Source organism: Rosa rugosa, chromosome 6 (assembly GCF_958449725.1).
Source record: "Rosa rugosa chromosome 6, drRosRugo1.1, whole genome shotgun sequence".
Classification (NCBI taxonomy): domain Eukaryota; kingdom Viridiplantae; phylum Streptophyta; class Magnoliopsida; order Rosales; family Rosaceae; genus Rosa; species Rosa rugosa.
In genome coordinates, this window is record NC_084825.1 from 44,584,406 (window position 1) to 44,609,746 (window position 25,341).

Sequence of the window (25,341 nt, forward strand, 5' to 3'; positions counted from 1 at the left end):
AAAAAAACAGTTGATTCATCAAATTAACTAGTACATTGCTTGTTGAATTTTCTTTTTTCCTATTAAGAAACCTGTTGCTGCCATATGCTTTACATTTTACAACAAAGAAGCCTAATTACATGGAAAGAATCAACCCTGAACCTAAAAAAACTGGGATATATTTAATGACAAATACGAACCTGCCCAGAAAAAAAGTAGGCGGAATTCGATACCAAGTAATGAACATATCAAGAAAATCAAGAAAATTTTCGAGACAATAGAGGCTCCAACTGAGGGTCGCTTTCCTTGGTAACTAAAGATGTCTGGTTCCCAGACTCCAGCTCGGATAGTGATGAATCCTCTGCTCTTTGTCTAAGAAATCTCTGGAAGGAACTCTGCCTCTCTTCAGTCAGAGGGTCGGCTATCTTAGGTGTCTCTTTTAAGCTCTGAACATGCTGAAGGCAAACTTGAACAGCATCGTGCACTCTTACGAAGAACCACTCCTTACCAATCAGCTCTACTACGCCTGATCTTGATAAGGTCATCAGAGTTTCTCGATTGAGATTTGAAATGGCAATCTGCATTGCATGCAGATAGTTAGAAACAGCATGCTATTAGCATACTTCCAAGTGTTTTATAATATAGAATAATCAAGAAATAATCCCTCTGAAGGAACATTCACCTGGATATCCCGCAACTTGTACTCCTGATGCAACTCTCTTAAAGCTTGGACACCACTTGAATCTATGTATGTTACAGCTGAAATAAGATAAAGATATGATTTAGTCAATCGGCAGAACCTTTAGTCACTTCAACCATATGAACAAGGTCAGCACTAGCATTCTTGATCTGCAGCATGCAAAACTAGCATACTTTTAAACAACAATGTTTAGCATTATTGTTACGCTGCTTGTGTCTGCATGCACCTCTATTCATTAAGAGCTTCTTCATAACCCATGAAAAATAAAAATAAAATTGAATTAAAAGACTTACGTGCCATCTCTATGATCACAAAATAAATTCTTTCAACTTCTGGTCCACGGCTAGTAGATTTATCAACCTCCACTTCATATTCACGTAGCCTGACAGAGGAACTCAAATTGATTTAAATTTGGTTTCTTAAATGGATAAAGCGGAAAGTTACATTACTGTAGAGACATCCTATGTAAATAAACCGTATTATAATGAAAGAATCACAATTATTAATGTTTGCTATCAAAATAAGATCGCATGAAATTATACCTGTCTTTTATGTAACTAATGTTAGCAAAGTAAATAGGTGCATCAATCCGAACAATCACAATTCCATTGTATGTATATGCTTCTGGATATTGTTGTGTATTTCTGTAAACAGTGGTACCTGGGAGACGCCCCAAGACAGCTGCAACATAAAAGAAACTATTAAGGATGCTTGAGTTTAATAAAATTGAATCTTTATTCCAGATACAAACTACAAACAAGGAAGAAATTATCCTTTCAGCATCATTTCCAATCCTAAAAAAGGGAAAGCCATAGCGGTAATATCTAATTACGTCAGTGTACGAAACATGCAATGGTTTGAGAGTTTATCAATAGATGCATTTTTTGTATCTTCCTCTTAAAGGCTCCAAGAGACCACGGAAAATCAACAACAAAGGTAGTATTGGTAACCAACCAACAAAAGTTTAGAACTTAACAGATGCATTGGTTTTTGGATAGAGTATAGAGAGGAAAGAGAGTCACTGCCATCCCTTCCCAATTGTATAAAATACAAAAGCATCACCAAGATAAAACAAAGATGATGGATAACAACAACAATAGACATGAAATGATGAAAAGGATAGCAGGATGCACCTTACCTCTAGAACTATTGAAAGTTAAAAATGAAGCATAAAGGAATAATGTGCAGTGATACAGGAAGCTAAGAACTTGGAACATCTACTTATATGCATAATTTTATAATAAATTGAGTATACTTACCAATATGGGGGTTTGCTGATTCATATATAACAAATGCAAGTGAAACACCAACCTGCAATCACCGGCATACATTAAAACTAAGTAATTACAAAAGGAAAGGATACACAGAAAACGAGAGAAGGAGACGAGAGATAGCTTCTGATCATTCAGGCAATTTGTATAATACTCGATTGTTCCAAGCTACTAACCGAATAAGAATCGATGCCCAAAGCTATCTTTCAGGCCAATGCAAATAAACCCCGAATACTTGTATTGAAACGGATACATGAGTTACTACCAGAGCACTTGTCTTGTGGATATATGTGGATCTTTAAGTATAAAGAGCTAAACAAGGAATCCCGAAAATAATATTTCCTTTCTATTGCCCCAATAACTATTTCTATCCCACTAAAAACAATAAATAAAACTGCTTCTATAACTGCTTCAAGTACTCACCCCGACAAGGACGCCAATCTCAATGCCAAGGAACAAAGTTGTACTGCTTGTGATGGTCCAAAGAAGAAAATCTTTCTTATCCACTCGCCATAAAAATATAGCCTCCTCATAATCCACCTGAAGTTCAATAGAAAAGGTCGCTTCTAAGAAATGGTGGTATAACCGGTTCAAGTTTTCATAACAAGATTTAGTGCACAAACAAACAATCACAATTATCTACAAAATGAAACAAGATACCCCCTTCATCCATGAGTTTATGCATGATAACTGTAACTATTATTAGTGTCATTTCTTTGAGCCAATGAACTTTTCCTTTCCCATAATATGCATGAAAGCAACTAAAACAGATAAGATGGTAGATTCTTACTTTTGAGAATCTCACGGATAGAGTTTTACCAGCAGGGTAATGTTATATATGCAAGTCTAACGAGATACATAATACTTTGCAAAAAAATGAAGAGATCAAAATCCACTATTGATGTGTCAACTCATTAGTTGCTTACATTATAAAAATGTTGAAAGCATAACGAAAGCTAGAAGATGTAAGAACAACTCCTTAAAACTGTAGAATACTCACCAGGCCTATTACAGCAGAAATGACAATGGCAGCTAGAGCACACTGATATAGAGAAAGAAACTCTATAGTTAGCTAAAAAAAAGTTATTGTTCGCAATTGAATGACAAAATAGAATTAAGTAAACAATCCAATCCGACAGAACATACAATCAAATAGCTTGCATCTTATTTTGTAAATTCCAATCCCACAATAAATTACTGATCAAATGTAATGAACAAGAAATATTGTTTCAAACAGAATTTTAATGGAGACAGCAAAAGCCATCAGATATGGTGTTCGAGCCAAACATATGGCCTGCAGAAGATTACATTCTCAAACAAAAGACAAACAAATATATTAACCTGGACATACCTGGGGTATGGATTCAAACAGTGTAGTCATAAATAGTAGGGCACACCCCATTATAAATCCCATAACAATTCCAGATAAGCCAGTTTTTGCTCCACTTTCATTATTCACAGCTGACCTAGAAAAGGAACCTGCATGACATGGAAAATATAAAAATGTTAAATATACATGAAGCATATTATGTGCAAATCAGGGCTGCAGTTCTTAAAGACTCATATAAATCTTACCTGTTGTAGGGTATGCAGAAAAAAATGAACCAAAAATATTTGCCACCCCAAGACCGAACAACTGTTTAGAAAGAAACAAGACTCATTAGATATAGATTACAGGTTCTTGCTAGCGGTAGCCACCACCAAGCAGAATATATCTAACAAGCAAAAATGATGGAAGAGAAACATGCAGTCAACATGTGAGGTTTGACTACAAAGTGCTTCCTTCAACTAATATTTTTGTTTATAATTGTTAAGTTGTTAAATAACAGCTTTAGTTATGAGTCAATTACACATCTAAATTTTTCCAAAATCATACCTCTTGATTTGAATCCAACTCATAGCCATTCTTTGCTGCTAATGCTTTTGCAATGCCCACAGATTCCTAAAGCTCAAAATGAATCACCAATAGGATCAATAGAAAAGAAAAAACAAAACAAAACCTGAATTGATATATGGAACTCCTTTTACCAAAATAGCTACACCAGTAATGAGAAGCGCAGTCGGAATCAAAGATGTAGCATATCCAAAAGCTTTAGGGATGGAAAATGATGGAAGGCCCTGCGGTATGTCTCCTACCTAAAGACCACACAATGTCCTTTATAAACTTACTACTCACATAAAATAATGTAGAATTACGTACTATTGTAAAACTAACATATACATGAAAACAGATACATTCTGAAGTATGTATTTAGTATTTACAAAGTCCATATAGGAAGATATAATTCTAGTCAATCAATTATCTAGTTAAAGTTGTTTTTTGAAATTTCATGGATGACAGATTCATTAGCGTTCACAAGCTAGAGTTTCAGTTCATATGCATAGCAGATTTCTGGTTGACAAAATGTAGACAAAAACTGACTCCAGTGACTCTATTTGCCAGTTGCAACTAACATTTAATGACTGCGTTATTAAATTGATTAGACCAATAAATTATAATTAAAACTTGGTCTAAAATATGCATCACTTACCAAGGATATGGAAGATGGATTAAATATTTTTACAAAAATAGTGCCCAAAAGGACTGCAGTGAGGGGACCTGCTGCTCTCAGGAAACGCAAGTGTTTCTTTGTCTTTCCCTGAATGTATAGAATCAAAATGAGAAACAGAATTCCAGTAAAAAAAATATATTCCAGCAAAACTAAAACAATAAGCTCATACCAAGTGTTTCATGGTCAATAGTATCGCAAGAATGACGGATCCCATTACGAAAGGGGGCCATGAAAACTACAAAAGGAAAAACCTGCTGTGGTTAAGAAATGAACTGATAAGTATAACACAAGCCAACACATTGAACCTAATAAGTAACAAAACAGATGTGGTTCAAATGTTGAGACAAAAAACCGAGGCAACCTAGACAGACGTCTTACATCTACCCCCTGTAGAATTTCTTTCTAAACTGCTGTAAAGTAACTACAACTGAGACTTGCTTGCTTAAAAGATACTCTAGATCAACTGCCATTGCATAAAAAAGCATGTGGAAATCCCTCAAATATGTAAATACTATATTTTTGAGTTGTAAAAATAAAATATCACTATTCATTACACACAGAGAGAGAGAGAGAGAGAGAGAGAGAGAGAGACTGTCCTGAGTCACTATCAGTCGTAAAATGATAAAATGGTAAATAAACATGACGCAAAAAATGCAATAGTTGCACTGGGATCCTCACGGTAGGCCCAGACAAAAGTAGAAATAGAAGTTGAAAACTAATATACAACATTTCACTCAACAGAACATATGAAAGTTGAACTTTCCATGAAATGCAGAATCAATTTGCCAATGCATATGAAATTCCTAAGGAATATTAATAACCACCTAAGTTGTAAAACAGCCAAGTTACCAAATAGCTGCAGAGTCACATGAAAAATTGTAAACTCAAATTTGAATATAATAACTTGGGCAGGCAAGAAAAGCATACCGCATCAGCTCCAGATATAATGCTCTCAATCAGTGGCACAATCTCGCTACTTCGTTCTACATCATATCCCAAGAAGTATTTTGCTTGAGATAAAGCAATCACAATGGCTGAAGCAGTCGTAAAACCAGAAATGACTGAGTGGCTGATAAAGCGAATAATCCATCCAAGCCTGGACAGGAGAAGAATAGAATGTAAATGAAACTAAAAGACCAACTTAGGAAAAAAATAAAAAATAAAAAAATAAAACAGGACAAGAGCTTGAGGGTTGTTTTCCAGGAAGAATACTGTATTACTTACAGTATTTCATCTACCTAGCGACAATGCTCAAACACCCTAAAGTCGCTTCTTCGGGAAAAATAATATCATACAGTACTCAATTAGTTTTTGATAATGTTAAGACCAGTACAAGCTAAATCTAACATTGTGGTTGGATTGTAGTTTGAACATCCTGTGATTCAGGATTAGCTACAATTTCCAACTTCATAACCGATAGGCTCCAACCTTCTTCAGATGTCAGAACAGAATGCATATAGTTGCTAAGTAATGCATAAGTACATCTACATGACCATGACACCAAACAGAAGAAAATCGCAGGTACCTTAAAAGCCCCAAAATGCATTCCATGATCCCAACCATGAGTGCCAATAATATTGCCAGCTCAGTGTATAACGCATCAGAAGAATCAACGATGCCACTTAAAACATTGGAGACTAGGAGTGAAACCAACGCTACTGGACCAACAGCTAGCTGACGAGACGAGCCAAATATAGCATACACAAATAAAGGTACAAATCCAGAGTCTACCTTGCAAAATCAGGGTAACATTCAGATTTAAGACATAAATATAACAAAAGTCATAACCAAAATAAAATAAGATAAATTTTTGAGCGACTCAGAATACCAAAATAAGTAGGACAATCAGCAATTTAGCGATGGTGAAACAGCCACATTTTTGTCAAAGGATCATTATAGATAAGTACTCTTTTTCTGACTGCAATGGCACAAAACTGTCTCATACTCTCATGAGCATTTTGTGCGGCCTCTAAACTATTCAGAATTAATTTGAAATGGCATGTTCTATAACTTCTTTCCCTATTCAGCTCAAGGAGACCAAAGCTAAACTAAAAAACCAAATAAAAAGCTTTGCACTTTTACCCCACTTCCCACCAAGGGAAAAAAAAAAAAAGCAAAAGAAAACTAATGAAAAGAGAGGACTCCTGGTTTAAAATTATAGAAATCATAATAAGAGAAAACAATAACTCAATAAAATTTTAACCAAAAAAAAAATTAACTTACAAAGTCCATATATGGGTTCAAGCCCAGCCAATTTTGCATAAGACATTGCCTGCCATTTCACAGCAAAGGATCAACAATGGAACTAACAGCCAAATATTGGACATGAAATAATTAGATTCAAACACACTCATTGCAATCAAGAATTAGTAATATCTTTTTCCATGAAACAAAATTACAAAATCTCATATATTTACAGCCATATATAAGTTCAGTAAACATTAAATCATTGTTCTAAAACACTTATTACTCAAAATTTATTAAGTACAAATTCAAAATTAAGTAATATCTTTTTAACTGCATCATGCAGAGTAGGCCTAAATACTCCAAATTAAAAAAAATGACAGTGGATAATTTCTCAGGTTCCAAGTGAATGAACAGAAAGAACAATTTTTTAGTCGATTCAAAACAGAATCCTATACGAGATTCATTAGTTAATTACCAATGTATCAATTTACACCAAAAATAATAATTACCCCTGTATCAATAATTCCTAGTAGGCAATAATTAAATAAATTTATTCAATCAACAACAGTTGAATACTTGATTGCTTACATCATGACCAGTAATATTATATAGATTGAGAAATTATGACCAGAATGAAGACATGTGGTTGGAGAGAGAGACAAAATTAATATGAAATTACTGTTTTACAGTGCCAAATTATAGAAATCTTGCTTTGGTTAATCTGAATCAAGCATTGAATTACAGCGTTAAAAATCGGATTGTTTTTCATTTCTTACTTGATTAACGCCACTGTAGTAGAAGCCAAACTGACATTAAAAAAAATTTAAAAAAATTCTGTGTTCGGTTTGCTGAGCATTATCTTCAATTATCTCACCAACCATGAAAACGACGACGTTTAACTGAAAGCGAAAACAGACCTGAGGAACGAGCATGACGCCGACGGTCATTCCGGCCATGAGATCGACCTGGAGATACTCGCGCCATTTGTAGGTCCGAATCCACCGGAAGCAAGGCAGGAACAGCTCCAGCCACTCAATCCACGTCATTCTGACGACCTTCGATTTCCACCTCGACAGCGCGGCCCACAGCGGCGACGCATTTGAGGAGGACGACGACGACACCGACGTCGTTTCCGGGTGCTGCAAGGGGATAATCCGGACGGGTCGGGTCGTCGTCGGCATGGAGGAGGATCCGCCCGCGAAATCGGAGTTGCTTGGGGATGCGTAGGTTATCTCCATGCGCACCACCGCCGCATTTGACTATATAAAAAAAACCGTTATTGTGCGCGCGCGGCGTTTGGTGGTGGTGGACCACTGCCTGTGGTAAAATGGTAATTTCAAAGCGAATGGGATATTTTTTGTTTTCCGAGGAATTTAGATTTTTCTCTGGCTTTTCGTTGGTGGAGATTTAAAGAGGGCCAAAGCTAAAGAGAGAAAGACTCATGAGTGTTAAGTTTCCAATTAGTGATGGCTTATATAAAATCTCGATCGGCCTCTATTATTTCAGATTTCACCCGCTGTAAAAAGGGATGTAATTATGTAAATCTCGTTCGCAACACGAAAAAAGGAAAAAAAAGAAGAAAAAAAAAACTGGGTAGATTGTGTTTTCCTATAAGTGAATCACATTTACAAGCTTTATTCTTCGTTTTGGTTCATTGGAATTAGATTTTGTAAATCCTCAGGATAAAAAAGTTAGATTCGGTAATAAATGGTTTGGGTAATTTTACAAAAGTAGAGAGTGTATGTGAAACTTCCCAAATAGAAACAGATACAAAAGGTTGGTGGGTCAGAATGGATGTGGACGAGACTACGGTTAAGTTCACGCCTTCAATCATTGAGGTCCAGGTACGTACACGGAATTGTTGTGCTTGCCACGTGGATGAATCAAACTCGTCAGCATGTTCGTTGGGGTGAGTAGTAAAAAAGAATTACTGAGAGTCATGTATCTGTGCAGCAAAAGAGAATCACTCCACATCAATGAATTCGAGAAGGACTAGCGTCAATCATATCCGGCCGCCGCCGTGTCACGTGATCCGTCCAACCGGCTAATGAAATAATATAGTTGAAATAAATATAGTTGAGTATGAAGAGTTTTGTTATACAACGTGCGTGTATTTTAGATAAAATTATATTTTTTCGAGATAGTCCAACTCATCCGAGACTTTTCCACGAACATGTGCGTATTGAATAACATGATCGTGTTTAAGCGTCTAAGGTATAATATCATTGCATCAGAAACGAAATTAATAGTAGGTATGAGTCATGAGTCATGACCATGTGTCCATGTGATAAAAACATATAAGAAACAGTAGAATGAGAGAGGTCAACTATGTGTGCTAAAAAGATGCGGTAATCATTTAAATTAATAGCTATGTCTTGCTACAAGATGCACGGACCAGCATTCATAGGCATCTTAGTTACCCAGTGTTACCAGAATCCAACCTGTCCTTGACAACAAAATATCTACATGTACATTTCCAGTTTTGATATTGCCTAGTGCCTACCATTCAGAATCAACTTTAGCATTCAAGTTGATGCACAGAATGATCGATCGATCAGAATGATGATATACATTCCGTCTTTCTAAGAGTGTGATTGTGCATGCTCGGGCTTGTGACTGAATTCATAGTCTAGATGGACAAAGGCACGCTCGATCTCAGGCAGCAGCTCCAGCTTCTCCTGCAGCGCTTCCCCTATGTCATGAGCCTCTTGTAAGGGCATGGTTGCTGGCAGGACGATGTCAACCTCGACAAAGTAGTGTGAGCCAAAGGTGTATGCACGGACTGTGTCGATATGGCGTATCGCCTTGTGATGGTTCCAGCAAAGGTATGTCAGTTTTTGTAGGTATTCTGGAGCAGCTGATTTTCCAACTAGGGAATTCACATTTTCCAAGACAGTCATTGACCAGGTGCGAATGGTGTACAAGGCCAGCTGCAGAAAATCCAAGAGTTACATGCAAGTATTACTACCAAAAAGACCAAGGATAATGTGTTCAAACAATGGATACAGCAATCACAAAAGGCCAGGCTTATAGTCAGATGGGAACGGTAGTGATCATTATATTCACATAATCAATCTCTTGATCAGGATCATGAACCCCATAGAGGGAACTCAAGAACTGCGAGTTCATTTTAAGCAGAGTATGCCATAGCAACAGGTGACCTCAGTTGTATGGCAAGCTTTTATATAATAGCTGATGTTCTATCACTCAATTTCTACGTAAGATTCGCCACTACGTAAAACCTATATAACACCATCCCTTTTCATTAAGGAGTAAGTAAGACTCTACGCCCTTACTATGCTTATGAGTTCTCAGTCTATTAAATTATTTGATTTGGATGAACAAAGAGTGAGGGCCAGGATTGAAAGGAAAACCACTTACAATGATAGCTCCAACAGGGTCCATCCAATCATCAAAGTAATTAGCAAGGAGCACAGCAACCAGACCAATGATGTTCGTGATAACATCAAAGAAATGATCTTGGGCATAGGCTTTAACAATTTCGTTGGTGAAAGTGCGGCAATAAAGCATCAGAAGCAATTTCACCAAAGTGACACTGAGCATAATACCCACAACCCATTGCTCTTGATCTTTGGTCAAGCTGAACACGTCCTCCTGGTCAGACATATAAATATGGAAAGCAACATGATATGAGTGTTCTACTTCAGGAAAAAAAACAAGAAGAAGCGGTATTTTGTAATAAAAGCCCAAATATTTTAGATGCTTACAATATCAGGTCATAATAACTTACATCTGAAATCAGGGTGCGCATAGACTCTAAGATGATCTGCAGTCCCAGTGTTGCCATGACAGAAGCAAAAACAAGGATTCCCTGCATTTTTTTTCAAGTTTCAGAAGTATCATCAAGACAAATACTACTCAAAAAAGAATCAGAAGACAGGCAATGAAATGATTTAAACAAAATACTTCTTGACCCATTTCCATGTCTACTCAGTTCAATGCTAAGCAAGAGGGCTACTCAGCCTCGCAACCCTAGCACAAACCATAAGCTGTTTCATTTGGCAAATGCCCAGATGAACTTAAGGGATTAACTTAGAGATGCGCGAGTTGGCTTGTAAGTCTTAAATATAATTATACACACTCGTAAAAAATATGTACTAATCCTCCAGACACACTATTAAATTCATCCTAACAAATACCAAACGGCACCTCTTGCAGACCACATAAGCTGGAACAGATTCTCCTTTATCATGCAGACAAGGAAAAAGAAAAGAAAATGAAAAGAAAAAAAATCATAGTATATTCTTTTCGAAAATAGTAAGCCAATAAGAAATTGATATAGGAAATAACCACACTAAACATGGTCAAGCAGTAAGCATATGAAGTAGAGAAATTTAAAAAGGAAAAAGATGTATCACTTCCTAAAGAGAAATGAGAATTTTCATCCAATCTGAACATGTCAACAGTTCAGGATGAGATTAGACAGCCACAAGATTATCCAAGTTGCAAGACTACGCCTAGCAGCCCTGCATGTTTGACTAGTGATTACACCTATGGTATCATGTATGAGTAACATGTTATCACTATATCTATGAAGATTAGCAAGAAAACAAAAGTTTGCATGTGCAACATAACTCAAACCTATAAAATAGAAACGAGCTTAAAGCGGATTCCAGTTGCATGCATCAACATCAGACGTGACGCAGAACTATGATTCTATTGCAATGAAGAATAATTGTACAGACACATACCAACGGCTGCATACGTCTCTTCCCAATAGGATACTGATAAGGGTTCGGGGTTTGCATGGAGAATGCAGTAAACCACAGGATGAAGCCAGACAAAAGATCAAGCAATGAGTCCAGTGTGGATGCAATAATGGCTAATGAGCCACTTCTGTAAGACGCATAAACTTTAGCTGCAAAAAGAGCCATGTTTGCAACATTTGATATTCTGATGGCAAAGGTCTCACTTTTAGCCAAATTGTCCCGCTCTTCCTGCAATCAAATATTTTTACGTATCAGTTAAAAAGTATACCGACTATACTCATCTTGGTTGTAGACATCTTGTTTATAGATAGATAGAAGATGATGCAATATCAAACCTTTGACATTCCAGGAATAAAACCCCGCTCCGCTAAGGCATCCATTTCATTAAAGCCCTCAAGCATTTCTACCTGCTGTTGATAATACTCTGCCACATCATCCTCCGGGCCTGAATCCATTAAGCAGAACAGTTAATATTGCAGCTCTACATCGACAATAAAAACACTTGAACTCTTCGTGTCTATTTCCTCTTTGCCTCTTTAACCCTTCACATAAGTTCTCCTACTCCCCGCCACGAAATTTTATAATTTCTCAGACTAAAATAAGGACCCCAAGGGTCCAATATATGAATATACTCCCTCTCCATTAGTATAACGAAACGCACAATAAGAACCATTGAACTGGAAAGCCTTCCACTCCAGCACACTCCCACTAAGCATTTCCAATCCACCTCTACTTTAAGCTTTGACAAGTGCTTCTTTACAGAGCAAATTGAAAGCTTAAACCACCATTGGAATCAAAAAAAAGAAAAGAAAAAAAAGGAAAATCCACACCACACAAATCAATTTGACTTGTTTAATAAGCACAAAAGAGGCAAAATTCCCATAGACCAAAACACTGAACAGAATATTGCCATTTCTAACCATACAAATGGAAAAAGCCAAAGATCACGAACAAAAACATATATATAAGAACTAGTTTAAACGACGAAGGGTGGCGAAATTACCTTTAACTCCAAGACAGTCGTGGAAGGCCGCCCGCGGTGGCTTCTCCTTGTGCTCCGAGGACACCTGGAAGCTCTCGAAGTTCAACCGCCACGAGCCGTCGACATTGCCGGAATCTCGCAACAGCGACTGCTCCTCTTCGTGGTCGGAGGTCACCGATGACGCCATTTCCCGGAGAGAGAAAGAGAGGAAGCCCCGAGGATTGTGCGGCGGCGATCAGCACCGGGGTCCGGTACTGGAAATTTGGAGAGAATCTGAGGGCTTTTTGGGAATATGCGAAAAATTATATGGAGGACGACGCTGGTGTGTTCAACATAGTCGGAGATTTTAGCAACCAAGGAAAGTGTGTAATATAAATACGAAATTGTTATCTGCACTCACACCGTTTACATTTAATATACTAAAGGCGTTTTTTTTAATTTTTTCTGAAAATAAAAAAGAAAACGGTTATCGTAGAGAATAGATAATAGGAGAGAAAAGTGAGTTGTGAGTTATATTTTTATTTATTTTTTTAATAAAAATATATTATGTAAATGTCATAATTGTCTTTGTGATTTAATTAATTCTCAAACTTTATTTATTAATCTTTTAGGATTATTTCTGTCAAAATTTTAGATTTTAGCTAACAAACCCTCTTCTTTTAATAATAGTATAGATTTTATGCTACTTACAAACTTATTTTCTGTTTTGCCCTTTCATTTTTTCTTTACCAAAAAATTAAATACATTTTCAGTTTAAAAGAAAACTTATCAACAACTACCAGATTGCTCAGCAGATCGAGCGTGATAAAAACTTTAGCCAACAAAGCAAACAATGACTTGATAATTCAAAGCTAACTTCTCCTCGGCCGCAATTTCTTCAGCAAAATCCTCTGTTTTCTCATGAAGCTTCATCAACTTGCCAACATCGAATTTGGGAGCTGTCAAGATCTTGTGCAAGGGCAAAAGAGGTAGTGCAACGGATAAAGTCTTAAAATATATTGGGGAGTGCAAATACGAAAACGGAAATTGATCGCCGCGTGGTGCCACGTGTACGGTGGGGATGGCGTGGTGGGGAGGGTTAGGCACAAAGGGACAGGAGTCCGAGCTGGGAGGAGAAGGAGAAGGATCACGAGACATGAGGGCCACGGATTCTGAGTGTGGTAATGAATTATGAATGTGGTGGGCCCGGGTTTGGATTGGGGATTCTGGGTCGGGTTATCGGGTGTGAATGAGGTGCACCGGAGCATTTGGAGTTTAAGCCGTTCGATTTTGATCGTGTGGGTAAGATGGAGTGAAGTGTGCGCGCGGTCAAAGTTGGTAGGGCTTTTTTGTTTGTTTAGTAGAGGTTGGTGGGCTGTGTGTGGTGGATTGGGGAATGAGGATATCTAACTATATGAGATTTATGGGCCCACTTTTGGCCCCAATTATGGAACAGCTTTGACCCACGATGAACACAAGTTACTTACGAAATAATACTTTACGAACAAATTTGGATATACTTGTTCAAAATTTAAAGATTCGATCTTTTTTTGTTTTTTTTCTGTGAAAGGAAGATTCGATCATATTTTTCGGATACAGAGTATGATCATATTTTTCGAATACATACGGAAATGAATTGTTTTAGACAAGATTATTTTATATTTTACAATATTTTGAAGTATTTGATTCAATAATAAAAGTTATCTTGTTTGACTATTAGGATAGACGACGAAAATCTCCTTTTGCACGAGAGGAGGGAGCGTTCATAAGCTGGATATCACTCTAAGATAGTTAAAATTATAATTTGCGTTGACCTATGAATCATTCATTTATGCGACTGCATCGCATCTTTTTAATATACTCAACAAATATTGGTGTTCTACATTAACCACATCACTTTATATCTACTGTTTATGTCATGTCACACATGCACAAAGTGACGAATTGGGAACATGTTAATTATCTAAGATATGAAATTTTGCATGGCAATTTATACGAAAGGATTTGCAAAAACGAAAATTGTTATGTACTTGCATGTATTTACATAGTAGTTTTTTCATTGTTGAACTTGAGGCATTGGCGGAGTGTGAGGGCATGTGGCGTGCTTGTGGGAAGCAAGGGTTGAGCGTGTGGCATCATGAGTTGTAGTAACGTGTACTCATCGTCTTCTTTCTTGGATGAGACGTAGCGTCTGTATCAACTTTTATGGAAATGGAACCCTGGGCCATAAGCTAGGCTGCTAGACCATTCAATTCAAACTTTCAAATGATGAGATAGTTTGGGCCTCAAGTAATGTTTAGCTCATGGGCTGGAATGTTTTCTAGTTGGGGAAATGGTCCATTGTTAGTCTGGGCTTCAATTGGGTCAGGCCTCAATCTAATGTCTGATGAGACACTACTCTTTTTAGAAGGGTTTTTCTAAATGTACCCAGCAAAGTTCTAAGTACCCAGCAAAATTTTTTCTTTTTATTACTTTTAATTTATGTTAAATTTAACCAACTGATTTGTCCAAAATGCCCTAAAAAACAATGTACCCAGCAAAACAAAACATACTCTACGACTCTACACGTCTTTACACAGATCTTTATGCTTGTTCATCCCCATCATGTCCTACCCAGATTTCGAGGTTCATGCTGTAAAGTGTAAACAATCTGAAGCTAATTACACCAGTTTAGTTGCATCATCTTCTAAAAATTGACCGCTCAAGCCTGAGTCCATCAGAATGAGAAAACCTTTGTCTCGTATCAGGTCAAGTGCCTTCCAAAGGGAAATTAAAAAATATGATTAAGTAGAAGCTTCCAATCATGAAAATGATTAAATTATGTCCTACTAAAGCAATCAGGAACTGCTGAGAATGAAACCAGCAATAAGGAAAGTACATGGCTTGGGGGAATATGTCGGCCGCTGAGCAAATCAAGCAATAGGGGCCAAGGTAGTAAACCACACTTTGGAATCTCTCTTCCTGGAAAGAGACATATGATTATATTGTTCTACATATATATATGGAAGTTTTGTTGCTGCAAGCATTATCCGATCATGGTTTTCATAGTGCTCAGAAGCACAAAACAAATAAATCTCCTGATCTCAGCTGGGTAGGGTATGATGAGGATGAACGAGCATAAAGATCTGGGTAGAATGTTTTATTTTGATGGGTATTGTTTTCTAGGGCATTTTGGGGAAATTAGTTGGTTACATTTAACATAAATTAAAGGTAATTAAAAGAAAATATTTTGCTGGGTACACACTTAGAACTTTGTTGGGTACATTTAGAAAGACCCTTTTAGAAACGAACTAGGTAATAGCCTGCGGTTTGCTGCAGATTTGAACAGAATTGTTAAACAAAACTTCACTGCAAATCTTAAACAAATACAAAAACTTCATTCAGCAGTAAACAGTACTAACTAAATATATAAAGAGCAGAGTTTCTATGTCAAATGGGGATTCTCTAGGAAAACGGTGGGGAAGAACCTCCTAAGTTCTATCTGTAAAACCCAAAATTCAGAAGCAATGTCAGCAACAAAAGAATACAAATTCAGATAAACCCAGAAGCTACCCCATTTTTCAAAACCGATATGAAATTTGATCCCACTCAAAACCAAAATCCACTGCTACCCCATTTTTCATAATACAATTTTACAATCCAATTTCAAAATTTTAAGCAGAAACATGCCTGAAACCAACAAATCAAAATCACTAGTAACCAAGACCGCAATGCAGAGAAGCTAAAGCAAAAACCAAAAACACCCATATGCGAAATCGTGAGAAGAGAGTTTGATTTCTAATGGAAGATAAGAAATTGGAGCCGATTTTACTATGATCGGTGGTGTTCTTTGCGACGGGGCTCAAGCAAGCGGCATGCATGCATAGATGATATGAAAATTGGAGAATGAAAAACAAAAGAAGAAGACGACTTCGCCAAGGAGGTACATCCAATAGCATGGGACAACGTTATAAATCTCGTAAAACTGGAAGGGCAAAAACATTATGACACTGTTCACTAAACATCAATGAAGAGTATTTAGCGTTAATTCTATTGAGACCTCAGTGATTAATTGAACAATCTTTATTTCAATTTTTGTTTTCTCTCAAATTTCTCAACGTATGCATTGATTTGGATTTTTTTTTTTTTTAATAACTTCAAACTCCGGCAACCTCTCCCATCACAGTTCGAGTGAGACTCAGATGCTCACTCTGTTCGCTTTCTCATCTATGTGCTAGCAACCCAAAAATTCTAAGTCAGTGAGAAGAGAAGGTGACATTGAGTCATTGACACAAGTAAGATATTGGAGACAAATCGAATATACACGAGATAAGAGACATCATGGTGGCCACAAAGCTTGAAGAATAATGAGTTCTTTTTACAAAAACACTAACGTTCATTTTATGGTGTTGGAAAGTTCATATTTCTCTTATGCAGACGAATAAATTATTGAAGGTTTTCCAACCCGTGATATTTTTCTGTCATTAAACTTTTGTGGCAATGATACTCGACGAAATAAACAACAATTCTATATAAGAGATAATGCAAGAGACGTGAGTTCTATTCCAATATATGATCCAATCTAATCCATTTCAACTTACACTACGGGGCCAGTGATACTCAACGAATTAAACAACAATTTTATACAAGATTGTAATCGAAACAAATAATTTCATGCAAGAGATACGAGTTCTATTTTAAGGTCCAATCTAATCATTTCTTCAACTTTCACTGAAAACAATAGTTGTAAATTGTTCATATTTAGAAACTGTAGATTTTACTTTACGTTATGCCTATCCCCTTTCCCCTTTATTAATTTTGATAAAATCTCTTCATGATGTGCAAGAATCTGCCTCTTCATAATTCACTATAGTTTTTCTAAAAAAATACAAGACATTTAATTCCTTTGCATTTTAGCAACATGCAAAAAGGACGAGTCTCATTTTTATGAACCATTTATGTGTTTTAATATAGTGTATATATAGAATAATTTCATAATGACTAAATACTCGTTACTCTTCATACTTTTGCATGAAAAACAGTTTAGTCCAAAATTTTAAAATTAAACAGTTTAGTTCTTATTCTTTCTAATTCTCACACAACAGGTCATAAAATGACTATTATACCCCTCACTTTTTATTTTTTTATTTTTCTCTTTTTATTTTTTATTTTTTCTGCCTCTCTCTCTCTCTATATATATACTAGCCTCTTGACACGCACTCTGTGCGTGCCATTTGACCGTTTATTTTTGAAAATTTCTGAAAATAGATAAAGATTGAAAAACAAAAAAGAAAATAAATGGATAGTGGGTACTTATTTTCAGTTTTATGGCTAATATCAATTTCACCCTCTCATGATGAAAATATTGTTATTCTTCATATTAATAAACTATGGGCATTACAGGTACTTCAAAAATTTAACCATTCTCTACAAAATTGGCTTAATTAATAAAGATATATATGTGTGTGTGTGTGTGTGTGTGTGTATATATGTGTGTGTGTGTGTGTGTGTATATATATATATATATATATATATATATATAGAGAGAGAGAGAGAGAGAGAGAGAGAGAGAAATAAAAAGTGAGGGGTATAATAGTCATTTTAGGACCTGTTGTGTGAGAATTAGAAAGAATAAGAACTAAACTGTTTTTCATGCAAAAGTATGAGGAGTAACGAATATTTAATCCATTTCAGAAACTTTTAATTTAAATACCATCAAAAGCCAATATATAATTTTATATCTTACTTTTTGATGCCCCTCCAACCCCTGATGGCCGCTTTCCAATTGTTCTTCAACATTAACAACGTACAACTCTCACCCACACCAAGTTGAAGCTATAAAGCTACAAAACTAAGATCATCTCCTACACTCTATATAACCGTTAATAAAACCTCTCTCGCCTCTTCCTTGTCAAAAATGCACTATAACTCTCACTTTACAATAATGATAATGATAGCTCCACTCCAACGATCCCCTACTACGTCAAAGTACCGAACTGAAAAAAATCCATTACATGCTTATGTTCATTTTATGGTGTTGGAAATGTTCATATTTCTTTTATAGTTTTATACAAGATTACCTAACCAAATCCCCCATATGCCTGGATACATACTTTACGAATCAAACAACAATTTTATACAAGATTATAATAGAAAAAACAATTTTATACAACAGATGCAAGAGACACGAGTTCTATTTTAATGATCCAATCTAATCATTTCAACTTACACTGCAAACAATAGTTGCAAATTGTTTGTTTCTAGAAACTGTTTGTAATTAGATTTTTCTTTTATATATTACTTTACGTTTTGCCCATCCCTTTCTGATGTGCAAGAATCTGCCCCTTCACAACTTAACTATAATTTTTCCAGTAAAATACAAGACGTTTAGCTCCCTCGCAACATGCAAAAAAGGCTACTCTCATTTTATGATTCCATTTTGATACATTCTATATAGTAAGTTTAATTTATTTATTTTATTTAGGTAAAGTGTCAAATGTTTTTTTTTTAATTTTTTTTTTATATATATCTCACTTTCCAATAATTATTCTACATGTGTTGTTTGTCTACACTGAGTTAAAGCTACAAATTGACAACCAAACCATATATATTCTCAAAATTGGGGTGTGTATGTTTGGTGGGGTGGTAAGGCTTTGGTCTCATCAAATGTGGGAATGGGGTGGGGTTTTTTTTTTAAAAATATATATATATATATATATATATATATATATATATATATATATATATTCTCAAAATTAGAAACCACAATCATCTCCGATCCTACACTATAAAACTTTTAATAAAACCTAGCTCGCCTCTTCCTTGTTGAAAATGCACCCCGACAGTCACTTCACTAATATCGAAGGTTCGACCCCGACGATTCCCTATTGAAGTACCAAACCATAAAATTCCATTACTGCTCTTGAATCTAATAGCCAATATCCCAAGCCAAAAACAAGTCTCATAACGCCGGAGCTGCCTCCATTCTCACCCTCAACAACAATGCAAGCAAGACAGATTCCCATTTCAACAATGCAATTCAAAATCTCTACACACCACGCCAAAACAAACAAACGTACTTTTCCATCAAATTTAAGACATCCCGTCATTTACCCCATGTCTTGGCGGTTGGTCCAAAGATGCTATAGCCTATCAAAAGTACACAACTATCACAACCGTAGAGCGTAGAAACATTAGCTTTGCCTTTCTCGCCGTAAAAACAGCATCAGAGTAACAATAAATTCCGGGGATTTCTCTCTCTATTTCTCACCCCATGCATTTTAATTACCAACCGAAACAACCCCCACTTTAAAACATGCGATCAGCATCAGAGACCACACCACTGTGTTTGTCTCTACTCATCATCATCTTCCAAATGTTCCACCTACTATAAAAGAGCTCTTATTAATCAAACATTCAAACCCAACAATCCCATCTTGCCCCAGACCATCCATGGCGACTTCCTTTGTCTTGTTCCTATTCGTTTTCTCAACCGCGCTCTGTTTTTCTCAGGCCAAAGTCAAAGGGCCCGTCACGTATTTATGGCCGTTGCCGGCGGAGTTCACTTCCGGCAACCACACGCTCACTGTCGACCCGGCGCTGTCGCTCGTCGTCGGCGGGAACGGGGGCAAGTCCGTCATTTTGAAGGAGGGGTTTGATCGGTACAAGGCGATTATATTCAAGAACAGTAATGGGGTTTCTGGGATTGATAGAATGAAGGCCAAGGGAGAAAGCTATGATATTAGTAAAGTCAGAGTTGTGGTGCAGTCGGCGAGCGAAGATGTGAGTTGGGTTTTTGGTGGAGTTGGGATTGGTTTATGGAAATGATTTTGAGATTTTGATACTGGGTTTGTTTTTGGTTTTTGGTTTTTGCAGCTTAATCTTGGTGTGGATGAGAGCTATACTCTGTTTGTGTTGAAGAAAGATGGGAAAGCTATTGTTGGGGAGGCGACTATTGAGGTCAGTTGGTGTTTAATTTGTTGCTGATTTGAAGATTAAAGGGTTAGTTTTGTTGTCGTAAAGGCTTGAGGTTTTTGTAGAATGAACCAACAGTGTATCAAGCTAGCAACTTTTGGTTCTAGAAGTGTTTTAGTTTTCGAGTCATTTGGTGTTTGATGAAAATTTTAGAGGCAGATGCATATTTTGTTGCTGATGTGAAGACTAAAGGGTTAGTTTTGTTGTCTTAAAGGCTCGAGCTTTTTGTAGAATGAATCAACAATGTGAATCAAGATGGCAACTTTCTGTTCTGATTAACCGAAAGTAATATAGATAAGAGTGAAGGTCTCCATTGTATCTTACAATTCTGTAGGACTATCTCTGGTTCTGACTAGTACAGTTTAATTTTAGATCATGTTTAATTAATCTGGACTTGCATTTATACTAATTTCATAACAATATGTTATGGTTATGCTGTGATGTTGATTTGTGTTTGCTTTTTGGTTGCAGGCAAACACAGTGTATGGTGCGTTGCGGGGGTTAGAGGTATATGTGACTGTTACATTGCATTACTAAATAGGCATGTCGATTTGTAATACCAAATCTCTCATTTTGCTTAATATATACTGTAATGTATTGTGAAACCTCATTGATTCTTCTCTTCTACCATGTGCTAGACTTTCAGCCAATTGTGTACTTTTGACTATGAAACTAAATCCATGCAAGTACATAAGTCACCATGGAACATACGAGACAAACCAAGGTTTGCATATCGAGGGCTTTTGCTTGGTAAGCAACAAATTTTCATATGAAAGAATTGAATTTTCTGTGAAGCTCATTGACTAGTTTGTCCTATAATGTATCTTAGTGGCCATCTTATTGAAACTTCTGCAGATACATCAAGGCACTATTTACCAATTGACGTAATTAAGCAAGTAATTGAATCAATGTCATATGCTAAACTTGTAAGATTTTTCACCCAGCTTGGTTTCCATACCAAAATCTATCTAAGCACGTTGATCTGGATGTGTTTTTTTTTTTTTTTTTTTCCTTTTCTCCTCTTTTTATGTAGTACTGATATTGAGAATTACATCAAGTAGAATGTTCTTCATTGGCACGTCATTGATAGAGAGTCATTTCCTCTAGAAGTACCTACATATCCCAAACTGTGGGAAGGTGCATATTCACAGTGGGAGAGATACACCGTTGAAGATGCATATGAAATTGTCAAGTAAGATTTCTGTATATTATTCAACCCTCCTTAGCTTAAGAACTTTAATTGCTCATAAAATAAAAAAAGACTTGTTTGTTCACTTTCTGGTATTTGCTTTGAAGAGCTGAAGATTAATTTCTAATCATTGTATTTTATCTGTTGAATAATACAAAGTAATGTGATACATAGGAGATGCATAGTCGTACAGTGGATAATGAACCCGATCTGAACTTATTTAAAAGTGATAAGGACATCGATAACAGTTCTCCTATTAGTTGATTGACAACCACTATAAAATATTTTCAACTATACTTTTGTCACAGCCTTCTAAAATAATGGTGATCTAGATACATCTTTTTGTTTTATCTGAGCATCTTAGTATCTGATATGAAGTTTTTGCTCCCTTACTCTTACATAGACTAATAGTGTTTCTTTCCATATTTCGACATGTTAACGTGAAGCTTTGCGAAAACTAGAGGTGCGTATAATCTTGATTCCTTTTATGGGACAGAAAATATCTTGTACACTCTTTACTTTTTCCATTTGTTTCTAAGCCTGGGGGTGGGACATTATTTTTTGTCACCTTCACAAGATTGTGTATATTTTACTTAATCCCTTCACATTTTTTGTAACAGGCATCAATGTTATGGCAGAAGTAGATGTCCCTGGTCATGCACAATCATGGTAAAGCCTCCTTAATATCAACTGTTGTCGTAAGCTAATGTGTTGAACGTTTTATTGTTGCTCAGAAAGTTTCAGTATGAGAAAAAGGTTCCAACTTCCAACATTTTGTCTCTAGTAGGCTACTAGCTATTTTCTCTGCACCAGGATTGATGCATTAGTAAGGATGGTATTTGAAAGAATAAAGCTTCACTGCCCTCTGGTTTCTTTTGTACTTGGCTGTAAATCTTATTTCTTTATATGCAAAGTACTGTCCTTTTTATGCGTACCATATTGTAGTCTTGGTTAACTTCCCACTACCAAAACTAGCAGTGTTTTTTTTTTTTTTGATAATTTTTTTATAATAAGAGGAAATAGAAAATAAAGTGAGAGAAGGTGAGCGTGCTTACTGCAGACCACTCTCTAGTAACGTCTATACGAGAAAAATTCTTTCTCATTCACCACTAGGTCAAAGTGAATGAAATTGTTTTTTTTTTTTTTTTTTTTTGGCAGCATCCTCATTTAGCAAATCATTCTTTTGGGTCATCTTCTGAAAACCGCTAATTCATGAAATGCAAACCTGTTCTTAATCCTCTCAGGGGAACTGGATATCCTGATCTCTGGCCTTCCTCTTCCTGCACAGAGCCTCTTGATGTTTCAAAGAATTTTACTTTTGACGTGCTTTCTGGCATTCTGACGGGTAAATCTTGTGAAAACATTTTGTTGTTCTTGGACAAAGATGTTTTTTAATTGCTTTATTTATTTATTGTGTGCTTATAGTAGATCAGTTGTCATGTAGGATGTCAAGAACTTTCTCTCTTTCTCGCTTAAGAAAACAAGGGATATGTATTTAGCACTTGCACATGTTTATGCTTTGGGACTTTGTCAGGAGCATATTAGCTAAATGTCCACTAATTAATGTATATAAGGTAGGAGTAGGATTGTCTGCAAATCATGAATGTCATATCTGCTTGGGATTTATTTTATAACTCTGTTTATGGTTTCTATGGAAAATTTTGCCTTTACCTTCCATATAGTTATGAAATTTTAACTTCTATTATGCAGATTTGAGAAAGATTTTCCCCTTCGAGCTTTTCCACTTGGGTGGTGATGAAGTTAATACAAGTCAGTTTGAATTCTAGTATTTCTTTCAAGCTAAGATTCTGCAGTTATTTAATTGACAAAATTATCTTATGCTGTTCCAATATTTTACAGCTTGCTGGGAAGCTACTCCACATGTAAAGAAATGGTATTCACTTCATTTGGTTATATTTATCATCTTTCAAATGCTATATTATCAATTACAATTTCAATCAATCTAACAAAGTAAAAGGAAACACCATCTAAGTTTTTGCCAGCCTCTAAATGTAGATTTTTAGTATTTGACACATCTTAAATTCTTGACATGATATACCCATCTTCTGGATAACTTTCCCAAATATAATAATGTGGGCTTCCCTTTTCCCCATCTTCTATCTGTGACTAATTTTACTTAGTGGTCAGGTCTAAGATTTCAACTGATTGAGGTAGCATAGGAACTAAGCTATGATTGGATCACTCCACTCTATTAAGTAGTTGTATTACATTTCTTAATGGTATCTTTGGAAATTTAGTGAAGGCAGTATGGCCACTGAAGTCAGATCTCATACCATCTAGGACTTCTGGTTCGAACTTATAGTAAACCTGAAGGCCTGAGCCAGCGGAAGAAATATTTTTGTTGGGATGTTTCATGTCTCAAATAATTTTACCGTGCAGGATTTCTGTTTGATATGTGTACTGTTCTTTTTTTTATTTTTTTTTATGTAGGCTTAAGCAACAGGACATGACTGCCAAAGATGCCTACCAATATTTTGTTCTCAAAGCACAAGAAATAGCAATTTCCAAAAATTGGACCCCGGTCAACTGGTATGTCTAAGATTATATCAAGTTTGTTATCGTCATTTTACTGTTGGCCGTTCATTGGTCTGCATGGCAAGTTTGCAGATTGCTGTTTCCTCGTATTCTTTATGATCTTGACAAGGTTAAAGTTATGAAACAGCAGTTTATAAATAAAGGGATTAACTGGTCAAAGTTTGTTTCGATTGTCGATTGTTTCTCAATACTGTAAAAGTTCATGTGACAGACTTAAGTTTTCTTACCTCAGGGAAGAAACCTTCAACACCTTCCCTACGAAGCTCAATCCAAAGACTGTAGTGCATAACTGGTGATTTTCTTCCTCTGTGTTGGTTTTTGATAGTATCAAGTGAAGATATAGTTGTTTTAAGCACTTTCTCATCTTCCAAATTTTGCATAGGTTGGGCGGAGGGGTTTGTCCAAAGGCTGTTGATAAAGGTTTCAGATGCATTTTCAGCAATCAAGGTGTTTGGTATCTTGACCATCTAGATGTCCCTTGGGATGCTACATATAATGCTGACCCACTTGAAGGAATAGATGATTCTTCCAAGCAAAAGCTTGTCCTTGGAGGAGAAGTATGCATGTGGGGTGAGACTGCTGATGCATCGAATGTTCAGCAAACAATATGGCCTCGAGCTGCAGCAGCTGCAGGTATAATATATGTAGTGAAAAGTAGATTATCACTACAGCAAATGTTTAAGTTGTTAGCATATGAGCGCAAATGAGATTGGAGATCCAAATTGGTTATATCTTTCGTGCTGCTCTTAAGCTTGAGACTGAAGGTCATTTTGTTTTCTATGTAGAGCGCCTGTGGAGCAGAAAGGAGTCAACTTCTGGAAAAAGTAGTAATGAAACTGCGCTACCTCGGCTACACTACTTCAGATGCCTCTTGAATAGGCGTGGAGTTCAAGCCGCTCCAGTTGAAAACTTCTACGCTCGAAGTGCTCCTCCTGGTGCTGGCTCATGTTATGCTCAATAATTTTTCCATCCATCATATAATGTGATTTCATGTATTCAGAAATGCAACATTTACTATTTCGATTAAATATACATGCCTTTTTATGATAGTTGTTATTAGCTTACAATAAATGCAAGCATTCCAGAAATTCAGCATTTCTCTTGTTTAATAAAAAAGAGATGGCATGATGTCAAATTCTGCTCTACTTATTTGACGAATTTATGAAAGAAAAAAGATCCCCGTACATGGTGGTAGATCCTTGACGTTATCTTTTTAAAAATAAATGTTTGTTTTTTCTTTTGTCATTATATTCAGAAAGTGAA

General features: G+C 36.2%; 3 protein-coding genes across 4 annotated transcripts; 1 reads left to right on the top strand and 2 right to left on the bottom strand.

Annotated features, from left to right (window-relative positions):
* Positions 1 to 8,130, bottom strand: LOC133715326 (probable sulfate transporter 4.2). Of its 2 annotated transcripts, none has more exons than XM_062141782.1 (17): positions 7,607 to 8,130; positions 6,726 to 6,774; positions 6,028 to 6,229; positions 5,430 to 5,598; positions 4,672 to 4,737; positions 4,482 to 4,589; positions 3,979 to 4,086; positions 3,827 to 3,892; positions 3,526 to 3,586; positions 3,302 to 3,429; positions 2,951 to 2,992; positions 2,374 to 2,490; positions 1,939 to 1,990; positions 1,222 to 1,360; positions 973 to 1,061; positions 662 to 738; positions 1 to 557 (listed from the first exon to the last, which is right to left on the bottom strand). In XM_062141782.1, exons 1-17 carry the CDS (start codon positions 7,925 to 7,927, stop codon positions 237 to 239), a joined length of 2,115 nt encoding a protein of 704 aa, XP_061997766.1. In that variant the 5' UTR covers positions 7,928 to 8,130; the 3' UTR covers positions 1 to 236. The 2 variants fall into 2 exon arrangements, with proteins under 2 accessions (XP_061997766.1, XP_061997767.1); XM_062141783.1 differs by having other exon boundaries at positions 6,028 to 6,233; positions 7,607 to 7,696.
* Positions 8,131 to 9,020: 890 nt separating this feature from the next.
* Positions 9,021 to 12,784, bottom strand: LOC133715328 (metal tolerance protein 11). Its single transcript, XM_062141785.1, has 6 exons — positions 12,423 to 12,784; positions 11,755 to 11,864; positions 11,402 to 11,647; positions 10,441 to 10,521; positions 10,071 to 10,304; positions 9,021 to 9,619 (listed from the first exon to the last, which is right to left on the bottom strand). The coding sequence occupies exons 1-6, from the start codon at positions 12,586 to 12,588 to the stop codon at positions 9,272 to 9,274; spliced, it is 1,185 nt and encodes a 394-aa protein (XP_061997769.1). The 5' UTR covers positions 12,589 to 12,784; the 3' UTR covers positions 9,021 to 9,271.
* Positions 12,785 to 19,657: 6,873 nt separating this feature from the next.
* Positions 19,658 to 25,302, top strand: LOC133715327 (beta-hexosaminidase 1). The gene is made up of 15 exons (XM_062141784.1): positions 19,658 to 20,141; positions 20,235 to 20,318; positions 20,805 to 20,840; positions 20,972 to 21,083; positions 21,189 to 21,259; positions 21,395 to 21,525; positions 21,969 to 21,985; positions 22,143 to 22,191; positions 22,767 to 22,867; positions 23,233 to 23,292; positions 23,383 to 23,416; positions 23,974 to 24,072; positions 24,311 to 24,370; positions 24,461 to 24,711; positions 24,864 to 25,302. Exons 1-15 carry the CDS (start codon positions 19,812 to 19,814, stop codon positions 25,037 to 25,039), a joined length of 1,611 nt encoding a protein of 536 aa, XP_061997768.1. The 5' UTR covers positions 19,658 to 19,811; the 3' UTR covers positions 25,040 to 25,302.
* Positions 25,303 to 25,341: the final 39 nt, after the last annotated feature.

Coding starts and splice junctions, on each gene's coding strand:
- LOC133715326 (XM_062141782.1), bottom strand. CDS start 7,927: ATGGAGATAACCTACGCATCCCCAAGCAACTCCGATTTCGCGGGCGGA. Junction 5,599..6,027: donor TGCATTTTGGGGCTTTTAAG/GTACCTGCGATT, acceptor TCTCCTGTCCAG/GCTTGGATGGATTATTCGCT. Junction 1,062..1,221: donor ATTAGTTACATAAAAGACAG/GTATAATTTCAT, acceptor TTCCTCTGTCAG/GCTACGTGAATATGAAGTGG.
- LOC133715328 (XM_062141785.1), bottom strand. CDS start 12,588: ATGGCGTCATCGGTGACCTCCGACCACGAAGAGGAGCAGTCGCTGTTG. Junction 10,522..11,401: donor AGAGACGTATGCAGCCGTTG/GTATGTGTCTGT, acceptor AAAAAAATGCAG/GGAATCCTTGTTTTTGCTTC. Junction 9,620..10,070: donor ACCCTGTTGGAGCTATCATT/GTAAGTGGTTTT, acceptor GATTTTCTGCAG/CTGGCCTTGTACACCATTCG.
- LOC133715327 (XM_062141784.1), top strand. CDS start 19,812: ATGGCGACTTCCTTTGTCTTGTTCCTATTCGTTTTCTCAACCGCGCTC. Junction 20,142..20,234: donor TGCAGTCGGCGAGCGAAGAT/GTGAGTTGGGTT, acceptor TGGTTTTTGCAG/CTTAATCTTGGTGTGGATGA. Junction 24,073..24,310: donor AATTGGACCCCGGTCAACTG/GTATGTCTAAGA, acceptor TTCTTACCTCAG/GGAAGAAACCTTCAACACCT.